At 37.6% G+C, this 21,745-nt stretch overlaps 1 protein-coding gene across 1 annotated transcript; it reads left to right on the forward strand.

Annotated features, from left to right (window-relative positions):
• The first annotated feature begins 2,091 nt into the window (after positions 1 to 2,091).
• BCO1 (beta-carotene oxygenase 1) lies at positions 2,092 to 19,921 on the forward strand. Its single transcript, XM_009811026.2, has 11 exons — positions 2,092 to 2,192; positions 5,948 to 6,076; positions 7,095 to 7,224; positions 8,714 to 8,861; positions 9,738 to 9,885; positions 10,971 to 11,191; positions 12,068 to 12,325; positions 13,496 to 13,598; positions 14,443 to 14,537; positions 16,692 to 16,803; positions 17,472 to 19,921. The coding sequence occupies exons 1-11, from the start codon at positions 2,120 to 2,122 to the stop codon at positions 17,642 to 17,644; spliced, it is 1,590 nt and encodes a 529-aa protein (XP_009809328.2). The 5' UTR covers positions 2,092 to 2,119; the 3' UTR covers positions 17,645 to 19,921.
• Positions 19,922 to 21,745: the final 1,824 nt, after the last annotated feature.

Raw genomic sequence — 21,745 nt, forward strand, 5'->3', positions numbered from 1 at the left:
TCTACTTTTCAATGTGAAAAGGGGGAAATTACACAGTTAGCAAGAAAATTCATCTCTCCATACCTTACTAACCGCTTATCTGTCATTAGCATGATGAAAACAACAACAAAAAAAGTGGTTTACTGCTAAATAAAGTATTTTTCACTGACAAGCAGGAAAAATTAACTTTGCAAGGCCTCCTTATTTAAGTTGTACAAAATCTGGGACAAAACTTTCAGGCACAGACACCTGAAATTAGTTACCAAAACACATTTGGGTTGATTTCAAAAGTTGCTGGGTATCTGCAGCTCCTTGTTCTTCCATTCAAACAACTTTTAACAAAGTTTCCAATTATCTCATATTGGCTGAATCTTAAAGTAGATGAACAGTCGTGGTGAAGAAGGACAAATGTGGTTCGAATTAATCTTTTTTATTGCCTGCTTGCTCTATGGAAAACTGCTTGGCATTGCTACAGATTAGATCGCTCACAGGTCAGATAATTAAAACTGCAGCATTAAGAGCTGTGGCCGTGTAAATGGATGAGGATACACTGAAGAGAACATACTGAAGCAAAGCAGAACATCGTGGACAGAGAATAAGTCCCCATGGCTTAGTGGAAGTAGAGTTAGATGGCTTTGCTTTTTTGCCAGATCCTTTTCAGTCTCTAACATTGCTGATAAATCCCTTACTTGGCTTTGTGTACACAGGGAAGTCTACATCTCAATACACGTGCGTGCGCACACACACTCTCTCACATATATGCGGATATACATATACATGCATATAGTGTGTGTGTATGTTTATGTATGTATATCTGCGTATGTGTATGTATGTGGACTTTGATACCCTTCATCTCCTACAGCCTTCTGGTTCAATCCTGCTGTTTCTTTATTAATACTACTGACTCCAACAAAGCCCATATATTTTCTTCTGTAATCTGGCTTTTTATTTTGTTATCACCTGTTTCTGTCAGTGCTTTCCAAACAGAGACAAAGGCATGCTGTCTTGTTGCTCTCCCAAAGTGAAGATAGGCCATCAAACAGACGATAGGTTAGGAAAAGAGGAGCAGTGTATGTGTGTAACAAGTGTGTCAGAGCAGCCAAGTGTAGCACAAATTGTGTTTTAAATAAAGTAAGTACGTATATTTAGAAATGATCAGTCAGCCTTAAAAAGTGACGTTAAAACATTTTGGGAACATCAGTGATTTAGCTGAAAAAAAAAGGGATTTTAGGGTAAAGTCATCTGAAATTGCATAATATATAATTGTGCAAAGACTCTCTTTATCCTTCATGTTCAATGGAGCCTATGATTTGCTCTGCAGTCACATGCTTTATATTGAAATAATTCTTTTCCCAGAGGATTTTAAAATTAACAACATGAACTCAGTTAAGTACCTTAGCTAGAAACAAAAGCATGAAGTTAAAAATCCCCCCTATTTTTAATGATTCCTGACATACTTTCACGGAGTGGATTCAGGTCACATATGGGAGAATATGTTATAGTGATTATTTGTGAAAAAGTGTTTAATTCAGCCACTCAGTTTACTCTGGAACAGCTTGTATATAAAGAAATAGAGCACATGACTGTTCAGTGATGTTATTTTGTTAATTACTAGAATAGCCCAGTTTAAATTTCACAGAATTGAAAGAAAAGGATGACACTCTGCTCTGAAATGTTTGTCACTGCCAAAGAGCCAAATTCAGAACAGCGGGCAGAGACTTCTTTTCTTTCTGTCTCCCTACCTGCCAACTGGGGCAAGCACCCCTACGCAGGGTCTAAAATTGTATCTGAAATGCTGAAGGTGATGTTTCAGGGTTATTCTACCCGACTCCCTGGGTGTGCCTGGCTGCTTCAGAGGGGTTCATAAGGAGCAAACAGGCACGTTACGTTTTTCTTACTTCTCATTTGAATCAGTGAAAGAGTTAATTTTAATGAGAATGTGCAAGAATTATAGTGTATGTGCTAGGGATTAAAGATCAGCTATTACAAATTGTCAATCTATAAGCCACCAGCCACTAGCTCGCATTGCACTTTGACCTTATCTTTATATGTAAGAGGAAAGAGCTATTCTTAGCCCAGACAGGAGGGGACCGCTACAGCTGCAGGAGCAGCTGGGTAGAGGACACAGAAACTGTTTATTATGGAAGAGATGGATATGATATTTGGTAGAAATAAAGAAGAACATCCAGAGCCCATAAAAGCTGAGGTGCAAGGTAAGTGAAAGAAAATCTGTTCTAATATGTGCGGTTACTTTGGTGTTTTCAAATACGTAAACACTGAAACACTTGTTCAGCCAAGACAACACTGAAAAGGGAAACTGAGAAAGCGAGAAACGTAAGTGAGTTTTGTTTAAAGGACTGCACTCAGATAATATTTGTGCTCCGATTGTAGGATTTTTCTCCCTTCTTGGGCATTTCTGTGTACTTTTGCAAAATGTCTGTTTGAACTGGATTCACTGAAGTTGGTGGTGAGGGACGAACTCTCGAACTCTCCTGATTTCATCTGGTGACACCCCCTCCCTGGCTCTGCTCAGGCTTTCGGTTTCTCCTCTCTGTAACCCTTCCCCCCCCTCCCTCTGTCTGCTCACACTCTTCCTTGCCTCCTGGAGAGAGTCACTGAAACTGGGACTCTTCAACAACAGTATTTCTGAGTAGAAACGCAGCAGTAATGGATGCCACCGTGTACCATTAAAAAGAGGGTTCAGAAGTTAATCCAGTAAAAACTGCAGAGTATCCTTCAGCGAGATAGTTTAAAGTGGCTCTCTAGGGATGAACACTTGATCAATTTATTATTTTTTCTGCTTTTTTTACTTTACAGAAGAGTGTTTTGCTACAGCTGAAGGAGAGTTTTGTTGCTGAGAACCCCTATTTAGTAAATCTATGCTGCATTGTTTGTAATATGTAGTCCAAGAAATGGTAGGCATCTAATACCAATTTTAAAGTCACTTCCCAAGTACAACACCTAAAAAGACGACAATTAGAACTTGCATGACTTTGTTGTTGTTGTACAGTTTGGTGGCTGAATTGGAAAAGATTTTGTTTCAAGTCAGACAAAGTGCTTTGTTATAATTTGTGGTGGTTTTACGCCTTTCAATTTTTTTACTCAAGATAAAAACTTATTATTGAAACATTTGAAGTTGTTTGCAAACAAACCATTTATCAGACCTGGTCTGTATTATGGAACATAATTTGTATATTTGAACAAAGACTGCATATTTCAGTAAATAAAATTATGTGTACAAAATATTCCTTCATTGGTAATGATGATTCAGTATTTATCAATTATGAAAACTAAAGAGAACCTTGACCTCTTTAAATATTTTGCTAGCCCTGAGCTCTGCCAATATTTTGGCTCCTTGTTACTCAATATGTACACTCTAAATATGACCCCACACTTCTAATGTCAGCAGTAATTTAACCCATGCTCTCCTAAACACTGTACAGCCATGTGATTGTATGAGACTCTGTTGCTATGATAGTTAATAAACTTCCAAATACTTGGAGATTTTACTGTATCACTTCCATGTCCTCGTGTGGTACAGAAAAGTATCATTATTTCCACTTCAGATAAAAGTCTGAAGCAAAAAAGATACAAGGTCCAGATTTTTAAAGCTATTTAAGCACTTTAGGATGCTGATTGGTACCCAGTGTAATTTACAGAAATTCTTAATTCCCACTCAGATGAATTTTCATCTGAAAACCTCACTAGATGACCCTTTGCTCCATGCTTTTCATACTGGAATTATGCCAGAAATTACACTGAATTACACCAGACGTTTCAGAAGCTGCATCAAGTCCACCGTGCCTTAAAAAGATGATCCTCTTTTTTCCCTGTTTATCTCTTCCAGCGAAATTATTTTATTGTCCTGTCCTGGAACTTGTTGACCATCATTATTCTGATACAGAGGAATAATCTCTAAACAAAATTTTTGCTCTAGGAACTGCAAGATGTTCACTGGATTGTAGAAATATCTGCTTTTCTTGAACGATGGGCCCCAAAGCAGAAGATAGATAGTTTTACTGGGTTGAAATCCCAGAAGACCTCATATGCAGCAGAAGTATTACGTTTTCACCGTAGGGAAAGAAGGACTGGTTGCAGCAAGACCACATGCAGTCAGCCCCAACTCAGTGTTAGCAAAAGGTTTATTGCAGCCCAAGCTCATTGCACAGATTTACAATCATAAATGGCATTGGCAGGAGGGTAGGAGCACAGAAGACTACACTCACTGCACTGCAGTTGCCCATAGCATTGGAGAAATAGCAGTCCCTACAATCTTCTGTTGGCAAATAACAGAAAATTGTAGAAAGGGAAGTGGCAAGAAGAGAAACACTTGTATTTTAGGCACATAAGCAGACTAAACTTGTTCAGCAATTAATATTCGGTAGTCAGCCAAACAAAAATTATGTATCTATTTTGAATATATACTTTCTTAAGTTCATAATCCTATTCTCTCTGAAGGATTCTTTTCTTTTGCTAACTTGTGATTTCCTCACTGTCTTCTCACCAACTATTTTTAGTTACTCAAGTTTTGTGCAATTATCTGTATTAAAGGTTAAACCTTGTTCATCTTATACAAAAAAGTACTATAATTATTGCATTGGAAGTTCTTGTATTAGAAAAGCAAGTAAGGTTTGGTTTTCAAGGCTCTTTGATTATAATATTAATATTAATCCATCCATTGTGTCAACAATTTTTTATCTTCCTCATGTATTCCGAAACTGTAACCCCAATGAAGTTGTGTGAGTATTGTGGCATACAATATCAGTTGGTTAGCCTGACAGAGAATATATTTTAGGTAAAGCTGACATTTACTCCATATCCTTCCTTTGCCTTTGGATGGTTTTCCTTGTGTCCTTAATGTCATTCGTTTGAAGAAATGGCAAACGTCCCTGTCTGCCTTACCGAAAAAGGTCAAAATTCAGGAAATATTCTCTGAGAAAGTGCCCAAAGTCCCTTTAGGATCTCAGAAAGTCTTACAGCAAAATAATTGTTACCTCTCTGCAACTGCATCAGCTTTGACAAAATTGAATATTTCCATAGGAGGACATTTCTGTCTGTTGTAAGGGGAGTATTAATAAGAAAGTGTGTCAACATATTCGACGTGAGGTCACAAACTACATGATAAGGAGACTTAAAAGTTCTGAATAGCTTTTTATGCAACATTGGTTCAGCGCAGAAATTGTGCAGAAAAGTAGTATGTGATCTTAAATGTTCCCTCAGGAGGCATACATATGAAGAAGCAAGTGAAGCTTTTAATTTCATATGTGATATGCTTTCCTTCAGCTCTTTAACCCTAATGACATTCTTTAATTGTTATTCTGTGTGGTAGGTAATATGTTTCTTGCAGGGATTTGATGAGGAATATTTCTTATTCAGACCTCAACAATGCTTAGATATTTTCAGTATAATATTCCTACTGCTTATTTGTGTTCAAAACACCAACATTATGACTAGTGTCACAAAAGCACTCCCAAAATGACACTACATTATGCTGTGTAATTTAATTAATGAAATTTTTACTGGAATTCATTTAGCCTAAAGTGTAAATTAATGTACTGAAGGCTAATGCAAGTCATATTACCTATAAAATATAAAATATGTTCTGATAAGCTCTAGCTTTTCCTGGCATGAGTAAAAGGGTTTAAATGTATCACTTTAAAATTTCAGTGCAGGAAAGAAAGGTCCAACTTTATTTACTGCCTGATATTGAGCAAATAACATTTCAGCAATCTCATTTTCTTATAGTAATCTCATATAGCACTATTCATGCAGAATAGTACTAGTGCCACATTTTTGAGCAGATCATATTTTAGTTAACCCAAACTCCAACATAATTATATGCTCTTACAAATCTTGACGCACCCATAGTCCGTCTGCCTATATGAAGCCCTATGCCCTTAGGAAAATTGTCCTGTAACATGCCCCTCACCTAAATGAATGGATACTGGAATCTTCTTTTTGTTCATAGGTCAGTTGCCCACTTGGCTGCAAGGGATACTTCTCCGAAACGGCCCAGGGATGCACACAATAGGGGACACTAAGTATAACCACTGGTTTGATGGCTTGGCTCTGCTGCACAGCTTTACATTTAAAAATGGTAAGTTGTTGCACATCAGATGAAAAAAAGCTCAACAACCCAAATCTTGGTGCCTTATGTTGCTAATTCTGTTTCTGAGTTTGATTAGTGTTAGAATGTTGCAGGTTTCCTCTGCAGAGTGGCAGTGTGGTGAGGTGGTAACCGCTTTGGGGAAAGTCTCTCCAAACATACACTCCCATCCACTCCCCACAGCAGCAGCAGGAGTATCTCTGCAGGGCTGTTAGCAGAGATAGAGCATGTTGTCCTTTTTTCTGGCGTGCCGAAGTTCAGCATCGTCTGCACTGCCGGAGAGCCTGCAACCAGCTCTGAGCAGGTCACGGCAGGGCAGCCTTTGCCTTCCACCCAGAGCAAGAGAACCTCACTGTTTCAAACTGGACCAGCTGAAAGTACTGTCATATCTGGAGGTTTTTCTGTTGTGGGTGAACAAGCTAGTTTCAGGGAAGACTAACATTCCCCTTTTGGGATTTGGTTGCAGCTATAACAGCTGCCAGGAGAGAAACTGGGCCACTGTGTCACATCACATATCAAACCTCACTTATGTACACTTGACACCCCTACAAGCAGTCCCCCTACTTGTCATCCTTACGGAGGGAAAACAGGCAGCTCCTCTGTCCAAAACAATTTCATTTTTTATTTTCAGCTAAAGCATTTTTTATCAGTTCAGCTGTTTTACAGTGCGAGGCAGGATGTTTTACACCTAGATTCTTGCTGCAAAAAATATGTATCTGTAAAAGAACTGGGGTTTGCTCCTGTCATCCTCCATTCCTGGTGCTTACTTTTTAGTTTCTCTTTCTGTGATTGGAGGCATTTAATGCAACTGCAGGATCTCCTTGCCTGTGCAGCTCTACATCCTTAACAAAATAACAAAACAGGGAGTTAGGGGCATTGTTGATTTCATTGCAAACTTCTCTTAGGTAAAGGACATCTGCTTGAGAAACTCTTTCTCTGACTTCACCTATGCTGATTTTCTAAAGAACTCAGTATGAAATGTGATCGAAACCTGTTTGGCCTTTGTCAGGTGAAGTTTACTACAGAAGTAAGTATCTCCGAAGTGACACATACAACTGCAATGTAGAAGCAAACCGAATCGTGGTGTCTGAGTTTGGAACTATGGCTTATCCAGATCCATGCAAAAACATATTTGCCAAGTAAGCAATGCTTTTTCCAACAAGATTCTTCTATCTACTTCTCTCTCCAGCACCAATGTCTTTCTGTTTACCCTTGACACATATTTACAAATATAAAATTTGTTTTGTAAATTTACAATTGCTATATATTGAAAAGGCCAAGAGGTACATCCAGCACTGTACTGTCTATGGGTTATTCTAAGGCAAATAGTTTAAATTCATTTTATCAGCAATATTGGCTGTCTTATTCACTATTGCAAGTAGATTTTGCTGTAATTATGAAAAAACAAATATTTTCTTTTTCAAGTGTTTCACAGACATTTATAAAAATGATACTGTAAGGGGAAAAGCAGCAAGAAAGGAAAAGATGGAGAAATGGGGAAGGAATTAATGAAAAGTTTATTCAACAAAAAGAAGAGAAGCATCAATCACTTTATAAAAAAACATAAAAACTTCGGGATTAAAGACCACTTTTACAAAAAAAAAGAAAGTGATGAAATATTTCCATTGTTTATTGAGTCACGTGCAGCACTTTGAAGGACCGCACCCATAGGCCTGAGCTAGTCTTATGTTCAAAATCAGAACCGCTTGAGATCACTGCAGTAGCTGCTTTCATACCGTTCAAAAGGATGATAGGCTGTATATTGAGAGGCAAGGTGTAAGCCCTCATGTTATCACCTGTCTTGTAAAATTGGCTGTGGATATTCCCTGACAAATGCAGGTAGCTTACCCATCTCTTCTTCCTGCCTGAACTACCGCTAATGACCTTGAATTTGATACTTGGTAAGAGCACACGCATGGATAGTTATTGCAAAATAGTGGATACATTGTAAGTTGTTACCCTGAGATAAGATGCTTTTCTTCCCTCTTCCAGCACATAGGGTAACACTGGCATTTTAAGTTCAAAAGGGATGTAAGCAAATTTGTCTTGGCTTCAAGTGAGTATGGTAAGATCCTACACTAATAAGGAAAACTGTCAAGCCCACATGTGAAGTTGGATGTTCTTTGAAATCGTAATTGTGATATGGGATAACACTGGGAACAAAAATATTGCATCAGGGAGTATATGAACCCATCTATTTTATGAAGGCATACCCTGAAAAACCTACCAGCTTTTAGGTAGAAACTGTGAGGCCAAATTCTCACAAGGTATGCACAGAAGAGCGTGTAATTAGCCCACCCTGATAAACCAGTGCATGTGCTACAGCTGATAGCAGGACTGGACTCGGCTGCCCATTTGCGTATGGAAAAACAGTTGCACGCACATCCTTAACCCTCGCCCAGGCCAGGGGCGTTGAAGAAGTCCCTCTCCTCCGCTTTTCCACCCTTCCCACGAGGCAGTGCAGGAGCGGTCAGAAGAGTGCTCGGCAGGGGAGAGACAGAGCCAGCTCCGTGACCCTGCCGCTGTGCACAGCCCGCACTGCTCGGGTGGCTTCTGCTTTGCACCAGGTGAAAGCTAGTACCGCTTCTGCTGCTCTAATGAACCGATACAGAATTTCCTTCTGTACAGGGCATTCTCATATTTGTCTCACACCATTCCTGAGTTCACAGACAACTGCCTGATCAACATCATGAAAACTGGGGATGACTTTTATGCTACCAGTGAGACTAACTTCATCAGGAAAATTAATCCACAGACGCTGGAGACATTAGAGAAGGTATAAAGGACTGTCTGTCATTCTGGTTCCTCATCTGCTAATGAATAAAGTTTCAGGCTGACTCACAGGGATCCTTTAACATGTGCAGGACACAAAATTGGAAAGATACTCTTCTTCTACTATTCCCTTACTTTTGAAATCATGGTAAAGTGAAATAGTGAGATACCAGGTCCTTTAAGAACTCATGAGTTCAAAATTAAATCCCAGGTAGTTTGGGAAAAGCTGGGCTTTGAGCAATTTCATTTGTACATAATCTAGCAAGGCTGCAGGAACAATACGACGTATCATGCTTATGACGTGATTATTTTGGATGATTTCCATTATTCGCATCTGTAGCTACCCAGTGATTTACATAATTAACAGTTCAGTAGGTCAGTTATATGACTACTCTTTAAGTACCTTATGCAAGATATTACTTAATTATTAAAATGAAATCTTGATGTATTGAAATATACAATGAGCTTTTTCTAGAATGCAGTACAATTTCCATACAATTTCCAAGCTTTAAATAAAATAGAAAACTTTTTGCTCCAGAAGACTGCTAGACTCATAGCTCTATTAAATAAACTGCTTTCAGGATGAAATGGGCATTAGCAGAGTAACTTCTTTAGCCAATCCCCCCGTTGTGTTACGTGGCTGCCAGGGAGAGGTGAACGTAATTCAGATTCTGTAACTTGTTTTAGCCTTGAATTAGGAAATCATTTGAGTACCTACATAAGTCATTTGGCTTAATTGTTTAAATTCCAAGGCCTTTTGAAAATGGGGTACCAATAAAAGGCTGCCAGTGCTAAAAAGCTGGTGGACTTGTGGTGTTAGCTGAGATCAGTTTTAATTCTCTTACACATCTCTAAAATCTCCTATTGTATCATTTTCCAGGTTGACTACAGCAAATACGTAGCTGTAAATGTGGCAACTTCTCACCCGCACTATGACAGTGCTGGAAATGTTCTCAACATGGGTACTTCAATAGTTGATAAAGGGAAGACAAAATACATTCTATTTAAGATTCCTCCCTCTGTGCCAGGTAAGATATGTCTTTTATCAGTATTTTCTAGAAACTTGTTAGCAATTTCTTTTCTTCTGAGGTTAAGGGGTGGTGATACAGCTCTTCTAGAAACTGATGGCATTCATTTTCTTAATTTTAACTTATTGTGAACTTAATGTTAACTGCTTAGCCTGTCTGGGCATGTGCTATCACAAGGGTTCATCTTGAATACTGTGTAAACAGGGTATTTCAGTATGAAGAATCTTGCTTTTAGAAGAATTTGCTTGTAGAAGAATTCTTCTTTGAATATTACTAGAGTGAACTAACTCTTTTAGAAGAATTTGCATTCCCTGTATTGTGATGTGTAGAGGGAGGATGAATGGAAACAATTTTATCTATAGGGCAGTATATATAATTTGAAGTTGTGAATTTTAATTTTCTTCATAAATGAAAACACTCTTAAAATGCTGATACTGTGACTATAGGGAAGCATAATACCAAATAATACCTATTATAGAATTAATTCCTCTCTAACCTGGCCTACACTAGGCCTTGCTGAAATATTATCCTTTGTTCACAGAGCAAATCACTTGCTCTTTTTCCTTCAAGACAATCTTTTTTTTTGGTGTTGTTTAAAATCAGCTGCTAATGTGGTGTCTGTCCTCTTGGTTGAACAATCAAGAAGCCTTCCACAGCTGAAAGATAAGTTTGTAATTTCTAGCTGGGGCTCAGACAAAGTCAGTATAGATCAAACAGGAACATCTCCTTAGAAGTTCAAAAATATGGGGGCATTTGAACCCCCTTGTAAAGGTGCCGATTTAATTGAACATCTTTCTCCTCTGTGCTGGAACTTCTGAAGACAGTAACCAGTGGAATAAAATACTAAGGCGAGGAGGGTCTGTCTAAATGGATCCAGCATTATGATATTACTGTGTTGCTTCACTCAGATGCAGACTTCTGTGTTAATTCTGCAGGAGGAAACAAACCACTTTCTTAACAGGAAAATGCAAATAAAACTGAGAGGAACGTGTTCTTTCCTACGTCATACATGAGAGAAATCCAAGGACAAGATTGGATTTGAATTTATTATAAATATAATTTTTTTTTTTATCATTTATGTTCAGAAAAAGAAAAGAAGAAATCTTGTTTTAAACATCTGGAAGTGGTATGCTCCATCCCTTCTCGCTCTCTGCTCCACCCAAGCTACTACCATAGCTTTGGAATCACAGAAAATTACATTGTCTTCATAGAGCAGCCATTCAAACTGGATATTGTCAAAATGGCAACTGCTTACATCCGAGGTGTGAACTGGGCTTCCTGCCTTGCCTATCATAAGGAAGAGAAGGTATTTTTCCTAATGCGGAGCAATGGAGTCAGCCAGGCCAGTGACCTCTTCCACACTGTTCTGTTTTTCATCTGGTTCATTAATTTCAGTAATCCCTCTTTTTTTTTTTTTCAACCCTTGACTTTCATGTTGCACATTTTTTTTAGAAGTTGTATTTTTTTGAATACTATCTCCCATCTCCAGAAATTTCACTAATAAATATCTGATGCTGAAGTGCTTGAGAAAGAGGATAGTTTGGCATTGTTAGAAATATTTCTCTGCTAGCAGCAGAGAAATTCAAAACTGCACTAGCGTCCCAGTCACATACAGTTGCTCCTGGTCCAAACAAAATGCTGTGCATTGTGGATGAGCTCTGCTCTAGATCCACTGCATCAGATAGGAAAGCCAGCCAGACTGGTGGAAAAGCCTGCATCCCACAGAAGGAGAGTCTTTCACTGTGGCAACTATGGAAAAAACCTGTTTTCTGAGGACCTTATTTCCACATGCTCTGGCCATCAATAAGTGGGGCATGCTGGGGTAGAGGGCACCAGCCCAGAGCACTGCAGAGACTCTGGACTAAGGCAGATTCATTTAACTTAAAAATAGAGCAGGGGATTTTCCAGATTTTGCAGAAAAACTTCAAACCTCAGCCTAGCCCACATAGTAATTTGCAACAGTAAAAGGAGTTTAAAGCACTTCCACACTCATTTTACTCCTGCATTTTTTGGTCTTCAGATTGGAACCTCTTGTCTCCTAGCAGCAAATCCTGAGCTTTTAATATGCTTCAGTAGAAACAGACAATACGTTGGAATGTTGATGGCTACCATTAGAAAACAGTTTCCTAAATAACTATTTGCTGATCATTAACAGTTTTAAATAATGTTTCCTGTCTTTCAGACTTGGTTTCACTTTGTAGACAAGGAGACGAAAAAAGAAGTATCCACCAAGTTTTATACCGATGCTATGGTGCTTTTTCACCATATAAATGCCTATGAAGAGGATGGCCACATTGTTTTTGATATTATTGCCTATACAGATGATAGCTTATATGGTATGTTCTACTTAAAAAACCTGAATAAAGACTTTGAAGAGAACAGCAAGCTTACCTCCATACCAACCTGCAAACGATTTGTTGTTCCTCTGCAGTATGACAAGGTAGAAAGAAAATGGCTTTTTAATCTGTTCTTTGATCAGTAATTCAAAATACATCAGCGTGAATAATGGGTGAATTATTAGTTGCCAGCCCTTATGTGCAAATTTCTGGTTCTTTAAAAATAACATACACACAAAGCGTGCAGGAGTTTTGTTTTGCATCTGTATTGTGAGAAATGGTAATGAGCAGCTGGACAGTTACGTGAATCTAGGTTCTGATACCATCCATTATGGAGAACAGGCTATTGAGTATATGTAATTTCCTTGCCAGTGAGATTATTTGTCAAATGCTATCAAATACGAGCAGATATATCAACTTGGCTGTTGACTGGAAGGGCATGCATGAGGTTTTGCACAATCTGTTTCTTCCACTTTACTGGAAGCCTGTATATAATATATGCAGGCTCCCAACTGTTGCAATGGTTTTAATAAAATTAGAAGATTTCATTTAAGTGTAAGATTTATGAGGAAGAGGAAAGATTTTATCTTTCAGTTTAATTTAAAACATCATTTTACATCATTGATTGCAGAGAAGATTTTATACTGCCCAGCAATTTGAGCAAGTTTCTGCCTGATATATTTGGAATGGATAATACTTTTTCTTTCTACATCCTAGAATCTGGCTGCTTTGTTCACGTCTCAAAAACAGTTATGCAGCAATGACAAAGGACGTGTTGGATCATACCAGCTCTCCAAACTACCCTGCAATCTTAAGAATTCAGCAATAGCATATTAAAAACAAGAGTGCATTACACCTATTTTTGCACTTGATTTATAGCAGGTGCAAAAAACCTAACCTTTTTAGTGACTTTTAGTGGGAATTTGATACCTAATTCCTTGAAACCCATCATCATCAATTAAATTCACAAACTATATAATCCATTTATTGTGCTTCTGGAACATAGCCATGTCTATCTAAACCTTTCTGAAGGCTTGATGTGATTCAAAATTACTACTCTATGATGTATTAAAATTCTCTGAGTATAACAAGATTCCTAATTAAAAGGTCAGACTCTAATGTTACAAGATAAACACCATAAGAAGGAACTTCCTGAAGCTGGATTATTTGTTTAATCCCAAAATTGCCTATATTAATATCAAACCAAATGAAAGAGCTAAATTAGAAGCGTATTCTTGGAGACACATCACTTTTTCAGCATATGTCTCTTTCAGGATGCCGAAGTAGGTTCTAATTTAGTGACACTTCCATCTACCGCAACTGCTGTGAGAGAGAAAGATGGCAGCATCTATTGCCAACCTGAAATACTGTGTGAAGGTGAGACATATCCATTATGCAAATCTCAAATACGTTCTCTTACACACATAGGTGCATTCTAATAGTGCCTAATAGCTGTTCATGTATGTAAGAAAGGTCTTTATAAAGCTAAGAGAAAAAAAACTTTTAATTAATATGTTTAGTGTAGATATTGACAATATCTTTCTCTTCTTTACCTCCCTTCTCTAGGTCTATCTAGTAATAGATGACCCTGAACCTCTCAGATATATATATTTATCAGGAGTGAAATCCTTTAAATGTCTGAAGTTACATCAGTTTTATATTAATATAGGATCCCAAGTCTGATCTTACAACTATTAATATGGCTTGCAAATCTACCTGTTACAAGAGTAATTTTAGTTAAATAGGTCTGTTATAAATAGTAACTTTGGTTATTGCTGTATTTTATAAAGATTGCCTTTGAAAGTGGATTTTTAAACTTTTCTCGGGGGATAATAACAGGAATATCTAAACAGTATGTATTTATCTAAAGTGAAAGTAGTTTCTTAGAATGGTAGCCTCCAATTATATCTCAGATGTTCACAACCTATGTATTTATGAGGAGAGGGAAAAAAAAAACCAACCCTCATAAGTTCAAGTATAATGAATCCCTAAGAATGAAAAGTTGTCATTTTTGAACTAACAACCCTGGCTTAATTATGCTGTGTTAATATCCATCTTCAGCTTGTTACAAATTCAGACATACAAAATCTATGCAACACCTGTTTTAAATAGTGTCAAGGTTTTTCACAGGGCAAAACTTCCCGAAGATTGGCATATGTAAATGTACATTTGAGTTATTTTTCTTCTCTTGTTCCTAAGTCTTGAACTTTATTTTACCCAGGGATAGAACTGCCTCGCATCAACTACAACTATAATGGCAAACAATACAAGTACATATTTGCAACAGAAGTCCAGCGGAGTCCAGTTCCTACAAAGGTATAATCAACTTTTGCAAAGTCAGAAACTGTATTTATAGAACACAAATCAAATTTAAGCAGTTATAAGTAGACCGTGCTTCACTAGTTTAGCCCAAAATATAGCCTAATCTGCATTCATACATGCAAATTCAATGTGTGTGGTTCTGAGACCAGAAACTGAACTTTTTTTTTCAACACCAAGTCAAAGCTTCTGAATGACAACACTGCAGTTGGGTACTTTGTTCATAAACCTCAGCACCTGAAAGCAGGGAGATGGTGAGTTGGACTTATATGTTAGCTTACTTGTATGATTAAAACAGCCTCACTGGGCCAAACTATGGAAACGATATATCTTCATCTTACTAGTTCAAAATCTGGAACATCATTATTTTCAGCTGTTAAAAACATGTAGTTCCATAGGCAGCAGAGCAAATGCTTTCTTACAGATGTGACTTGAGATTGGATTCTTGAGTATTCAATAGTGTGTTTCTGTCAAAACTTTTCCCATTGATGGGTCATTCACATGCAAAGAAACACGAAATGCCTAAATACTTATAAGGGTAAGCTCATGTTGTACCATTTCCCTCATAAAGTATTAATAAACTCAGCTTCTTCATCCAGCTTTACATTTCCACAAAGTCTTTTGAACACAGTAGTTACTGAGACCCTCACTTTTCTGCTACGTTGGGCTGAACAACTGTAATGTGCCAAGAGCTACAAAGGAGAGAGTAGGAAAAAGAAGTTCTAGACAGACATATATCTGTAATACTTCTTTTCCTTTAGGAAACCTAACTAAAAAAAAAAAAGTTACTGCAACAGTATCTAATCAATTAAAAATATTAAAACAATATCTAATTTTTCAGAAAGCTTTATCTTTTGCTAGCTAATTCTGTATTAGAGGGTAGCAAATGCTTTATTTGTGTATGCATGTTGCCAGCTTTTCAGGAGACAGCTGAGACTACAAATAGATTAAGATGAAAAGTATTAATAGTTGAAGGTTAGAGTATTGTAGAGACAAACTCACTCTTTGTAATTCTTGTTCTGTGACTATAAGGCAGCGCAAATTGAGTTTACTGTTGGGTCTTGTATATAATTGCCACAACTGATTACAAAATAAAGCCGGATTTCTGCATGATGCAAGAAAATTTATTGCAGCACATCTGACAGTAGCTCAAACAAATCTGCAAGTTTGTGATTTCCAGTGTAGATAATCCCTGCTTGACTTAAATATAATAAAAAAATGCTGTTAGAAGTTATTTTTTTTTCACATCAGCTGCTCTTTAATGAATGCAAGCACAACCACCACCATGTATAATCCTTAGGTAAAGTCTGTCAGCAAAACTGCTGTCATCTTGGTTAGAAGGGAGAATTCTTCCAAATTCTTCCTCCAATAATTTGAATAGTTTCATTCTTGTGTAAACATATTTTTTGACTAAAGGTCAAAAGGGAATAGAATATAACTGCATCTGTATGGGTAGAGAAAAGGCCTTAATAGAATTGAACTGAAAATGCCATGCATCCCCACCGGCAATTGGTTTGGTCAGGCACTTGACCCATTAAAAAAAAATGAGATGAAAATCTGTACTCTGTTCCTTCAGTAAATACCAGTATCTTTTTGGAATTCTTGCTCCATTGGTTTAATCTTTACACATCACTATTAATAGCTTTTTTTCTGGCACATATACCCTACTTAACAAGAGAAGACCTTGAGAAATATTGAGGTCACAATAAAAGGAAAATAATTCACAGGATTAGAAAACGGAAGGTTTAAATCCTGTTTCTTTCTTTACTACAGAATTGAAGTGATTTGGTGCAAGTCACTTGAATGTTCTGGGCCTTGGACTCTTCCTCTGTATAGCGAGGGCATTATTTATAGTGAAGGTTCTCTCATGATCTGTTAGTATTTGTAAAATACTTAAAGCCCATAAATGAAAGGTACAATTGTAATCTAATGAAGTGAAATTAAAAGAACATTGTCTGATTATGCAGCCACTAAATGTGACTCCGAAGTTCAATATTTTCCAGGTTTTTCCTTCTCGTGATGACACATGCCTTGCTGCTCCTTAAATCTTAGCATTGGTCCCCCAGGCCAGCAGTCTGTTCATGTTGTACCTTTGGAATAAACCCCTCTCTGGGTCACTGACATTTTTCTTTTCTGGTCACAACAATTTAGGTTGTAAAATTTAATATCCAGACAAAGGAAATGCTCCACTGGGCAGAAGACCACTGCTGGCCATCTGAGCCCATTTTCGTTCCCAGTCCTGATGCAAGAGAAGAGGATGATGGTAAAATAATGACAACATTGTGAAAGCTGGGGTTACATGAGCTTTGCATTAAGTCTTACAAGTTTCATTGTTCTTAGCCAAGAAAGCTAGGTTGATGCTTCCACTGTGAGATTAAAATTAGCACCAGCCATTTTACTCCTGCAGACAAAAACCCAAAGCAATCATAGACCAAAATGAGCTTGTGTAATGTCCCAAGGTAGCCATAAACAATAAAATCAATGCTTAGGACTTTCCAGAGAGCCACTTGGAGCTGTATTTATCAATAGTTCGGAGCAGCTGAAGCTCCGGGAAATCAGTGCTGTTACAGATGAGAACATGAAGTGGCACTGCAAGTATCTCTGTAATCTCGATCCAGTTCTGTTCTCAGGTGACTTCTTCCGAAGACAAATGGCAAATAGCTGAAAGGATGAGTCCCAAAACTGCCAGGCACACAATTCAGTGCTGGTTGGCTTTTTTCCTTCCCAATGAACTGCAGGCAAACCAGAAAAAAGCACACAAGAGAAGCATTCATTAGTTCTTTAGCATTCTCAGTAGACTTCTTGATCTAGTAAGCACTTTCAGTTTGTGTCCTAAAATTCTTAGGAAAGAAGAATTGTTTCCTGACAGTGTTATCTTTTCTGCTTGGTGTAACTAGTATGTGCTTCTAATTCTTCATTTGTGTGTCACAGGCATTGTTCTGACCTGTGTTGTGATGTCTGATCCAAAGCAAGCACCCTTCCTTCTTGTCTTGGATGCTAAAACATTCAAAGAATTGGGCCGAGCCACGGTAGATGTAAAAATGCATCTGGATCTGCATGGAATCTTTATACCGGAGAAAGATTTGAAGACTGAGATTGAGTAAAATGCTATTTATCCTATTACATAGACTGAGACAACCTTCTGCTGAATGTGGGATAACTGAATTCAGGAACAGCCTTATCTTGTGACAAGAAATGACTAAATATAATCTCTTCAAATAACTGTATGTAATCTCTCATAAGAGATAGCAATAACTTTTATTACAAATAATTATATGCACGACTGGTACATAACTATTCCAAAAGAAGAATGATCAGTATTAAGTGCTGATGTTGTATACAACTCGTGGGGCAGGGAATAGGAGACAAAGATAACAAGAAATGTTTTATTTGAGTAGAATATAGCTTTCTGCCCAAATGAAATACTGTATTTATAGGGTGATGCATGGGATAAGTCACATATATCTGCTGGTCATGTAACTTTCATGGACTGTTTCAAGACTGCATCTCACAATGAAAGTTGTCTCCCAACAGAAAACTTCACGTTAAACTATCTGCTATGATACTAATAAGTCATAGCAATGCATTCTCTTGGTGCATAATTTCTTCAACTCCACCATAACCAAAGTATTACATTGAGGTGCTACAACTTTCTAATTTAGAACCTAGAAAAACCTGCTTTGCTAATAATTTCATAGTGTATTTTTCCCTTTTATGTTGACAAAAACAAGTAACTTGACATAGAATATATGGTTTGGTGTAGCATTCAGTTATACTTTAGTGCTATTCAATCTTAAGCATTTTGTATTTAAATCAGTTTTCTTTGAGAATATCTGACGTGGTACTTCATGTAATTAGATGATTACATTGTGTAAAAGATAAACAGAAATGTAGTATTTATTAATATTGCTAATAGTCTCTGTTAATAACAGCATGTATATGAACGAGAGTAGTATATTTCTAGCAGAACTCAGATACACATGCAGCAAATTTTTTTTGTTTAGGAGAAAGAGTGAAAGACCTAATTTAGACCTCATCTGAACTACACAGTAGCTAAAACTACAAACTATTGTTGTATAGCTAAGCATTTGCTTTATTGTCTGCTTAGGAACATCCATGTTCTGACATGGGTTTATTGATGCTGTAACAGATGCTTCCTAATAAAAGTACACAACTCTCATTCATAGTCACAAAAAGCACATTTCAACAGAGAGTTCAAATGCCATGACTGGTTTCTGTTATGGGAATGGCATTTCCTAATCCCTGAGTGTACTTCTGTTTTCTGATTTGGGACATTGATTTTTCTTCAAATGAGAGCTTTTTTTCTTTGAACTGTATTTTCTTATTGTAGGTACCTTTACTGTTGAGGCATCTTTACCGATGGAGAAAAAACTAGGTACACAACCATCCATTTTAGGTGTTCATCTGGTCTGTACCTGTCACCACACTACTCAGGTATCTCTCACTTTTATATACACGCTCTCACAGTGTCTCTGCTGCTCACTGTGTTTTACAGGTAGGAAACGGAGTGAAATCATTGTCATTTGCTATCTCCCCATCACATGAGAAACTGGGCTTTGGTGACTTGTTCGTGATTACTTAAGATGTTTACAGCAGAGCAGGAATTGAACCAGTATCATCCACAGTTCTTGTTTGCTCTGTAACATCTATACCTCCCTTTCTCTGCTTATGCCTTTGCAGTTTGTAAGTATAAAGAATATACAGGCTATTTTTAATGTAAAAAGTCACTGTGGTCAGATCTAGAGTTAAAATATGCAGGTTTGGGCATTCAAATGTTTATATATTCCAAAAAATGGAAATAAACACTTCAGTAAGGTGTGTTTGCAGTAATAGTAATCTTCAGTGTTTTCAAGGCATATTACCACTACTACTTAAGAGAATTTTATCTTCTAAAGAAAAAATTGAATTCCATTTTTTAAGTAATACGGAACCGGTACTAGAATGGAAGACTGACTTCTGATGTTGGCAAAAGACACCAGCTGTGGGGTTGTTTCTTTTAATCCGAAAAAGTTTGGATTTAACAAGTCTCCACAAATATTTCTGGAATTGCAAGGTGGTAATGAATCAAAAGTCTAACCATTATTATAGATTTCCTTTTAAGAGTTTGTCTCCAGAATTTCTTCTGTAGAACTCATAGCGTTATGTTTTTGGATGATCATGAGTTTGGATACAGGAATTGCTTGACTTCTGAGGAGCTAACTCTTACTGGCAGAGATGACATGACAGGGAAATAGTCATCATAAAAACAATTTGCAGTCAAGAAAGCAAATATGTTGTTTATGTTCATGTAGAAATACTGCAGAAAATAAATTGTAAGAACTTGTCTTGGGTATGATTTTTTAAACAAAGTGTGCTGTATTCGCTTGGTCAGTATTACACAGGATTTGATTAGCATCAAGTTTGTAGTCAACCTGAAGAGACAAACAGTGATGTAAATCTGGATTTGCCAATCCCAGTATCCTCCTGTGGCAGAGACAATATGGATAAAACCATATGGCTAATCACAAATTTGTTCAAGAATGTTTTTAGCAGTTGCAATAGTAATCTGATGAAACATTTACCCTGAATATGGTAATACACTCTATCATTTCTGGCTGACAATAGCAATGGGGAATGCATATACGCTTTGCCAAGTGGCTGCAAGGCTTGCGGGGATTTTTTGTTGTGGTAACACGGCACATGGTAATGAGTCTGTCATTTGGTTTGCTTCTCTGACATCCTTTGCTATGAATGAAATCTTGAGGGACAGAAAGGTTTGATTCTTCTTTTGCACCAATTTAAGTCATAAATTAGCCCAGTAAAACTAATGGAGTTATTGAAATGGCTTAAAAAAAATCTAGATTCAGTGACTGCCAATAAAAATAGTAAGGATAGATAGCTCCATTAAAGGAAAAAAACATAGCTGACCAAGAGAATCAGGCCATGGGTATGCATACGTGTAATTACTTCAAAGATGTTACAAATGGCCCTCTACTTGGTAGAGTGGTTTGGTTTGGTTTTTTTTAATCAACGGGTTTCATTAAATGGAACAAATAACAAAGCATAATAATTAATTTGTTCTCTGGAAGTGGATATTATCTGTTACACCTTGTTCCATTGCCCCACATATGCAGCAGGAGGAAGCAGAAACACTGTTTACTAGGACGAGTTAAAAACCAGAAATACAACTATGTTTTCCTACATAACAATCTATGCAGGAGGCACAAAAACAAACCAGTGTTTTTCTTTTTAAATAACCAGGCCACTCAATGACAGTTTTCGCAATAATTTAAACCACTGTTCCCTTGGGTATGCAATTACCGAAGTATTAATAACAAGCCAAATACATCTTTCACCAGCAGTGCAAGATGCAGAGTGCTCTCTGCTTTCATTACCCTCAAAGAGAGCTGGGGACGTGTCCTCTGGATCTATTGTGCTCGTCCTCGTTCTACACTTGACATCCTGGATAATTATACCCAAGCCAGAAGAAGTGGCCTTCTAATATTTTTAAATGGGTATGTTATAACAATAAGTGATGCAAAGTTGCTGGTGTTACATGCAGATTAGTATGTTTTTAGGCCCTGTGTGGTACCAGGATGTGAAACACATCCTCTGCTGATTCTAAAACTCTTGGTCAAAACTGCACAACAAACCCGGAGCACGGTGCTCCTCTCTGTGACCCGTCTCCAGTCAGAAGGCACTAGAGCAAGGGCTGAACTGTGAACACTGGCTTCAACGGGGCTATTCCCACTCTTCACAAGCAGGTGCTGGGTGCAGCGCTTGACCGCTGGGGTCTACATGGGCAGATGTCCCAGCTGAAATCTCCGTCTGGAGAACAGAACAGCACTGTGTCCGGCTTGGAAAGGACCGTGTTGCCTTTGTAAAGTCATTCATTTCCCCTTCCTATGGGGACATTTCCCGATACCTGTATTCTTTTTCCCAGTGGTCAAATGATTTGGAGACACCCTCAAACTGGATCAGGATGAATTGTAAAGTAACGTTTTAAGGTTTTAAGTTGTCCACATTTCCAAGATACGTATGGTTGACACCACTGACTTAAAGAAATGCAAATAATAAAAGCATGCGACGCACCACAGCTTTGCTAGATCAGACCCTCTGAAAGTTTTATTCTTCGAACGCAGAAAGCGTGATGTCCTTTCGGGTGTTCCGCAGCCTAAGAAATCCCAGTCCACTTTTGGCTGTCA

The sequence above is a fragment of the Gavia stellata genome, chromosome 15 (assembly GCF_030936135.1).
Source record: "Gavia stellata isolate bGavSte3 chromosome 15, bGavSte3.hap2, whole genome shotgun sequence".
NCBI lineage: Eukaryota > Metazoa > Chordata > Aves > Gaviiformes > Gaviidae > Gavia > Gavia stellata.